Raw genomic sequence first — 8391 nt, forward strand, 5'->3', positions numbered from 1 at the left:
CAACCTAGAGTCATAGCTGGTTAGTGTTTTATGCTGAGACGGTCATCAACCTTTAAATTTTCGACTTTTTGAATATTACGAATAGCTATAAATAGAATTTTTGAATCTTGATTTATTCATTTGATCAAATAACAGACATTAGCCCAATTACAGTAACATTATACTAATCTAGGTCATTTAGTATATTTAATCTGATGTTTGAATAAAATTCGCAATACGATGTTCCAAACACGCTATGGCTTTACAATTTTTTGTAAGAATAGGAGGTCTTGTGCTTTTCGATTGGACTCTAATGAACTGATATTTAAAATAGCTGCAATTTCCGAATAATCATGAGTCATACGTGGATTGGGAAGGCCTAGTCTATTAGCAGCCCATATAAAAAATTTATGTTATACCCTTTCTAATCTTTTAATTTGTGATGCGTGATGTGGATTCCATACTGGAGAACAATACATTAAAACTGGTCTGACCAATGTGAGGTATAACAGGCGTAGAGTAGAGATTTGTCTAAATTCTCTGGAATGACGTTTAATGAAGCCAAGCATTTTAAGAGTTTTTCCTACTATATGGTCATAATATAGAAAAAAAGACCACTTATCATCTATAATTATTCCAATGTCGCACATTTCGTGGACTATTTTAAGTTCTATCTTATCAATCTTGTAACGATAATCTATGGGATACAATGCCCGTGAGAATCTAAGTACTTTACATTTTTCTAATATTGAAGGTCATACCATTATCCTTACACCACAATTGTAAGTTAATGAGGTCGCTTTCTACATTTTCTGCATCTTCCAGTGAATTAATAATCTTATAAAGTTTTAAGTCATCAGCATATTCTAAAGCCTTAATGAATTGAAATAAATCTGGTATGTCGTTAACATATATATTAAAAATATAGGAGCTAAGTGAGATTCTTGTGGCACACCAGACGTTGCGACAAATTCATGGGAGTAAATTCCTTTGTATTTTACAGATAGCCACCACCCACTTATATAACTATTAAACCATTCTAGTATCTTTCCATGAAATCCAAAAGCTTTGAGCTTTTGGATTAATCTCAAATGATTAAATTTGTCGAATGCTTTCGAAAAATCTGTATAAATTGCGTCAACTTGTAATTTCCTATCTAGTGCCTGATTTGTGAATTGGGTATAAATGGTTAAATTAGAACATGTTTTTCTACCGAAAATGAAACCATGTTGCTCATCGGCCAAATTATTTATACTTCAGGCGGATATTTTGTCTGCAACTATGCTCGGAAATATTTTGACAATTGAATTAATAATAATAACTGGTCTGTAATTCTTTATGTGAGCTTTACACCCGCTTTGTATACAGGAGCAATGTGGCTGCATTTCCACTTCTGCAGAAAAACTCCTGTCGATAGGAATTTATTATAGAGAAGCCATAGTGGCTTAGCAATAGCGCAACAATTATTCTTTAGGAATATAGGAGCTATTCCATCGGGACCGGGTCCTTTATTACAATCAATTGAACATATTCGCTCAAATACTTCTAATAATGTGATGCCTATACTACCTTCATCTAAAGATGTTCGTTTACTAGTCGTGTATTCAGGGAGATCGGTATTTACATATACAGAACCAAAATTGTCAGCAAAAAACTCTAATATGCCCGGTATAGAATCTGCTTGCCTATCGCCAAGGTACATAATAATAGGAATTAATCCGTTCTCAATTCTGTTTTCATTGACGTGACGCCAGAAAGCTTTGGGATTGTATGTGATATTATTTTCTACATTTTGAACTTGATGCGAGCGACAATTTTTTTTTTAAGTTTTATTTTTGGCTCTTAAGTTTGAAAAATTATCATATTTCGATTGAAGGCCTGAAATTTTATTCTAATAATAAGCTTCTCTTTTTTTTGCAAGCAATTTAACTAGTTCTCGCGAAAAATATACTGGGTATTTGTTCTTTCGAACCTTACGCCTAGGTGCATACCTGTCTACTGCATCATACAGTACTGAGTAAAAAAGGAATACACATTCATCGGTACAAGAGTTCGCAAATGCCTGATCCCAGTCCACAGCCGCTAGAAATTAAGATATCGCCGCAAAGTTTGCATTTTCAAAGTCTAAATAGTAACTTTCTTCATTTCCAAATTCACTAATTTTCAGGGGAAATCTTATTTCCAGTGCAGGATGATAGTTGCGCTCCACCACTCCATAAAATATGGAGTCCTTGTTCATCATTGGACCATGTAATTGTTGGTATGTTATAATCACCTATTATAACAGCTGATGTGAGTCTATAGGAATCCCATATGGTCTCTATAGTAGTACAATAATCAATAAAAATATTCGGAGATGAGAGAGAGGGAATATATACTGCGCCAAGGAGTATTCGTGATGATGCATGATATATAATAACGAAAATCTGCTCCACAGTGGAAACTGCCATTTTACAAGCAAAACTACGAAACTTTGAGTGCACTGCAATGAGGATTCCCCCTCCTCGTTGAAAATGAATCGTATTTTCATCCCTGTCGTTTCTATATATAATGTAGTCCTTCATACCTAATTCGGCATCATAGTGGATCGAGTTTACACATGTCTCCGTGAAAGTTATTACATCATAATTAGAGCTAGATAAGGCGACAGCATTCTGTAAATCAACCAATTTAGTTCTAAGTCCTCGTACATTCTGATAGTATATGTTCTGTATATTAAGGACGGTTGCAGCGTGCTTACAATTTGTGCATATGTTAGCTGTAGCTTTACATTTTGACTCATTGTGGTCTCCTGCACACTGTGAACATGTGTTATGAGTTTGTCTACATACCCTGGCCATGTGTCCGAATTTTAGACACTTGAAACATCTTAACACGCTCACGTCATCAATCACTGTACAACTTCTCCAGCCAACGTGAATTATGCCTTTCTCCAATGACACTCGACTTGTAATAGGTTCAACTTCCAGGATAATAGTGTAAAAGTTCTGATTTTTAACATTTGCTTTTTAAAAAAGCATCTTCATTTTAAAATCCGGTCCAGCCTCAAGTTGGTTTTGTCTACGAATTTTTTCTACTAGTTCTTCATCCTGCTCAATGTCATCAGCATGTAACCTAAAATTTTTATTTCAGGGTAGACCTTTCGCGGCTCATTGACAACATACTTATCGCCTAAGTTCACAGCAGCTTTACGAAGTTTTTCCTTTGATGCAACATCACTACAATTTATTATTACTCCACCAGAAATACTTCTAACCGCGGTGATACCTGCTGATATATCACTGGGGTTTATGCTAGATTTTACAGCCTTTTTAGTTTCTGAAGACGATTGAGCCTCGTTTTCAGGCTTGATAACTATTGTCGCTATTGCGTCACGGTATGACTTCGTACCTTGTATATGAGATGTGCCATCAGACTCCTTAGTTTTATACACCATAGAAACTTAATTTCTTCGTCCTTAGTATACAGAAGAGTTTCCTGTTCCTTTATTAATTATTGTAAACGAATCGAGCATCACTGAGGTATACGAGGTCTTTAATCAGATTTGCACAGCTTTTATGATAAGAATTACCACAATTGACACACACAACACTTTTTACGACAGTTCCTTTACAGCACTTGTAATGGATAGGTGATTTTTGTATCTTATTATTGACATTTACGACCGTTGAATCGGAGCTCTTAGAATCACTGTCTGAGTAGGTACCCATCTCAAAAATATTCAAAATGCGCTCACTTTTTGAATTTTTATCCAAAATGGCTGGCTAACGAACTTGACTTGGTTAATGTAAATTTTGCAATTTTGAAAACCAAATTTGCAGAGGTCCTAATTTTGAAATTTGATCATTTTGAAATTTATTGTTGGGTACTTTGATACATTTATAATTTATAAAGAAAATTCAATACTCGCCACTTTTGTAGTATTGGAATAATCATCAATGTGGAAAATTCTGTAATATCCAAAATAATTCTTGGGCGACTTGATAAGTTTGGAATTTATAAATAAATTTGCAGAAGGCCTACTTTCGTAATTTGATCATTTTGAAATTTATTACTGGGTAGCTTGATAAATTTATCATTTATAAGGAAAAGTAATGGAATAATTACCAATGTGTAAAATTCTGCAATATCCAGAATAATTGTTGGCCGACTTGATTAGCTTCGAATTGATAAATAAATTTGCAGAGGATCTAATTTCGAAATTTGGTACTTTTGCAATTCATTGTCGTTTTTCCACGCCAAATCAACCTGTTCTTTAATCTCCATTGCTCAGTCTTCTGTGTTTTGTAGATTAGTCCTGATGTCCTTCACCTTAGCGATAAGATCACGTTGGAGGTGACAAAAGTTACCTCTGAATGCTTTCCACATTATTATTGTTTTTTTATTACATTTTTACTCGGGTAAACCCGGTTATACATCATAGCCACGGACTAAGAAGTCAAGTGACTGTTGGGATTAGAATGTTATAAGTTAATTCAACTAATTTAAAACGATGCTTAAAACCTCCTGCGATAATGTTGTAGGTATACAGTTACGAGCGGCCACGAGCGTTGGAGGTGACAACAGTCATCTCTGAATGCTTTCTTAGAGCTAGCATCATTGGAATGTGCTCGATGGATTCGTTGATATCTCCACGTAATCGGCATCGGTCAACCACGTCTTGATTTAGCACGTGTTTGCGATCATTCCTGGTGTCGGCAGCCTTGTCCTTTATCGCAATGACGAATCCTTCCGTCTCTGGATACAGAATACTCTTTCTTTGGATGCCTCACTGTCCAATTCGTTTTGATCTAACGTTTCGAGGTGCTCGCCATGGCTAGCTTTCTGCCGCCATTGTATTTCTAATTCCTCTATGGTTTCTGCCCTGATATTCAAGGCCCCATCTGGGGACAAATTTAAGGGCGTATAATCAAAATCCGCTCGAAAGATGATACTGTAAAGCACAACATTTCGTTTGCTGTTAAAATAGTCTCGCAACGGTAAAACTTGTGACTCACACCGTTTTTTGACATCTACAATGCCCCTACCCCCTAAATGTCGTGGTAGAACTACCCTTTCAATCGCTGAATATTTGTGGTGCATCCGGTGCTTCGTCATTTCTAAGCGAACAATTCTGTTTCACTTTTCAAGGTCGGTGTTAGAACGTTTTATAAGTCCGAAGGAGTTATTTTTATTATTTATTTTATTTATTATTATTCTTCTGGGTTGATATCGTAACAGCCCCTGACGCTTAGGTGATCCCTTTGTGTCCCCTTTTGGGGCTAAGCGTGACTCCGTACCCCTGTCCATAGGGAGAAAACCGCAGCCACGCTGTTGGATGATATTTTTAACTCATTGATGTAGCAACTGCCGGTGAGTGTTATACGTTTCCCCGTAATCGCGGGGTAGTGATAAAGGATATGATTATATGTCTTATTATCTTTTGCACACAGGCGACAGAGAGAACGTTCCTCAAGCCCTATCTTTGTCTGTGATACCCGAGGTTTCCGTGTCCTATAAGCATTTCTGTTAGGACTTTTGACTTCGTTCCTCCCGAGCTGAAATATTTCCTTCGCTCGTTTAGAGTGTAGGATATAGTCCAAAAGTTTTCTTAAGCTGTCTGCAACCAGGAACCAAACCCCACTCATTCTGATGTTCCTCAGTCAATCAACTGATAATTTCTTCAGAGACTAACCTACTGGGAGTGTCTACAACTGGCTTGGGTCCAGTAAAATTTTCTTATGCTGCTAGTTTTGCTAGCCTGTCCAGTATCTCATTGCCCTTGATATATAGCAGCTCTGCTGCCTAAGCAGATACGGATTTTTCTTTTATTTCTATACTCATTTGCCTTGTAGATGCTCTGGATCGTGGCCATAATCTCATATTGTAGAACTTTGACCTAAGACTCTATCGTGATTTTGAAGCCAATTCCATTCTTTCCGGCTCCTGCGTTCTCCTTGTCGCTGTAGCCATCTGTAAATCAGTTGTCTCTATCGCTGGGTAGAGATATGTCTCACTGTTAGCCCATTCCTCTTTAGTGTATAGGCTAACTCGATACTTCTTATCGAAGAGGTAGTGGCGAGTGGAAATTTTGTCCCTGAGGATGCACAGTGTCGGCCTCCTCACGTTATCGATTGGTATCCGCACTACTGTCGAAAGATAACAAAAGTTTATTATATTTAATCTTCAGGCCATCTTCGCAGCTACAGCGTTGATGGTGAGATGGACGGGCTCCAAATCAGTTCGACTCTGGTTCAATAGACTACCGCCGCATAGGTTAGCCTGGGTAGCAAGATCGCTGTGTAGATTCACATAAGTGTCACTGGTCTCAAGCCCCAGCTTTTCCTATAGCTCTCCTACAGAGCCATAGAGTCGCTACTAACTTCTTGCACTTGTTTTCCAAGTGCTCGTTCCATGACAGCTTCTTATCCAGAATGACTCGTAGATATTTAGCTCGTTCTTTGATTTTCAGTTGTTCTCCCAGTTTAAATGTACTTGTGCTTCGGCATTTATACCTTCTAGTAAATACAACCGCGTCCGTCTTACTTGGATTAAGCGATAGTCCAGTCTTCTTGCACCACAAATCTACTCTCAGAGAAGCAATTCATTCACTACCAAGCACCACAGCAGGTCCATTCCACGACTTTTTGCTTTAGTTGTCCTTGAACTAGGTTTACACTGATCTGCTTAGGGCCGTGTCGGTCGAGTGATCAGCCTTACAGCCATATTGCTCTTTGTGAAGTGGCCTACTGGACTAGATCTTATCGCAGATATATCTATCCACGAATCTTTCTACTATTTTTAGTAGGAAAGGTGTGGGTCTAATGGGACCGAAATCCTTGGGTGAAGTTTAACCGATCCTGCCTGTTTTCGGAAGGAAGACTACTGGACTGGCTCTATGATGATCTCTCCAGCCCTCTGTAAAAGGACTGGATGTATTTCATTCAGCCCAGGAGATTCGTAAGGACTGACAGACTTCAGAGGCCACCTCACCGTGGAAGGGGTAAAAATCTCATTGGTATGGCCTCCCTTTCTCCGACCCATGTAAAGTCTGGAAAAAGTGCTTATCCAATTTAGTCGCCTCTGCTCCTTCCTTGATGTTTGTGCAAAAATTAAACCAGCTTTCTTGCTTTGCCTTACATATTACACACCTGTATTCATCCCTAATCTTTGTAAATAAGGTTCATAGTTCCTCTGTTTTGCCAGTAGAGGGACGTCTGAACCTCCTTCTTCTTTTGGTGTATTTGCGTGATCCATTTAGGTTTCCACGAGTAGCTAGGGAAATAAAAGGTTCACCCCTGCAGAGCCCCGCATGCAAGAGTAAGACTAATTACTCGGGAAGGTCGTCCGATGTCCCCGAGAGGCCGTTAGGACACCTTCATAACCCCTAGGTACCAAAGTGCCATGGGCACGATCACTCTACACCTATAGCTGGGGGGGGGGTGATCACATTGAGCGAGAAACACAATTAATACCCGTTTGCAGGCCACCATACTTACGGAGGGCTGTTTCTTGGTCGCTGTGCGGGTCGCAGGTCATGCCCGTGCCGATTCCAGAAATTGGAGATTGGTCCGGAAGAGACCTCGGCCCATGGATCCAGAAGGCCCGTGTTAACTAGGCTCTTTCACCCTTCTATCATACTACAATCATGCAGAACAGGAGAGCCTGTTTATAGTGATCCTTTCATCCATATCCATACGCATGCAGGCCGAGGTCCGTTTGACCCCTATGTTCCACACGTTTAAGCCTCCCCACCAACTACAAGGTCTTAAAGCCCTTAGGGGAGGCAGCGATACACAAAAAAACTTGTTTTTCATTATACACTGCCCCTAGAAAGTGGATTGTCACCCTATGCCGCATGAGAAGTAATCACTACGTCTTGAATACACATTAATAGCCCGTGGCATCTAGTAAACCTCTTTAAGCGAGTGAGAATATAATTTTTAACATCTAAAGAAGTAATCTATACAATGTTCTATGTCTTGATATTTTATTTTGTTGACAAAATCTCTTTGACGCAAATCTTAAGGGTGTGGAGAGTTGCTCGTATGTCTAGTAGTTTCCGACGAAAGCCTATTTTTTGAGAGTCAATTTTTTTACATTTAATTCCTAAACTAATTTTCGAGCGGCTAAGTTGTACGTGGATACGAGTTCTATAATAATTTTCTGTGATTCAATTTTGTTTCGACTATAGTTTTTAGATCATAATGAGATTTTCTTTATCTTATTTCAACAGTTAGAGTATGGAGTGGAACCTGAGCAGTTATTGTTCGTTTCTGAACTAAGTCCAGTCGAAGGATGCATGCAGAGTGGGCAAACCGTGGACATAATCAGGCATTTGTACCTTGGCAAGAAACCTCTTTTTGTAAAGCAGTGCACAAGGTAGAGTAATCCTTATTTACGCTTTCTTTGCCATTATTCTGTAAATTCATA

At 38.7% G+C, this 8391-nt stretch overlaps 1 protein-coding gene across 3 annotated transcripts in view; it reads left to right on the top strand.

Moving 5' to 3' along the window:
- Nucleotides 1–8391, top strand: part of LOC117171176 (mediator of RNA polymerase II transcription subunit 16-like) — a 59446-nt gene that overhangs the window by 28817 nt on the left and 22238 nt on the right. For all 3 annotated transcript variants that reach the window (XR_004466852.1, XR_004466851.1, XM_033358244.1), the window contains exon 6: nt 8195–8340. Coding sequence is in view for 1 of the 3 variants with exons in the window: in XM_033358244.1 (XP_033214135.1) it covers nt 8195–8340 (146 nt within the window). In the remaining 2 variants the exon portion in view is untranslated. The remainder of the gene's footprint in view (nt 1–8194; nt 8341–8391) is intronic.

This window comes from Belonocnema kinseyi, chromosome 1 (assembly GCF_010883055.1).
Source record: "Belonocnema kinseyi isolate 2016_QV_RU_SX_M_011 chromosome 1, B_treatae_v1, whole genome shotgun sequence".
Taxonomy (NCBI): Eukaryota; Metazoa; Arthropoda; class Insecta; order Hymenoptera; family Cynipidae; genus Belonocnema; species Belonocnema kinseyi.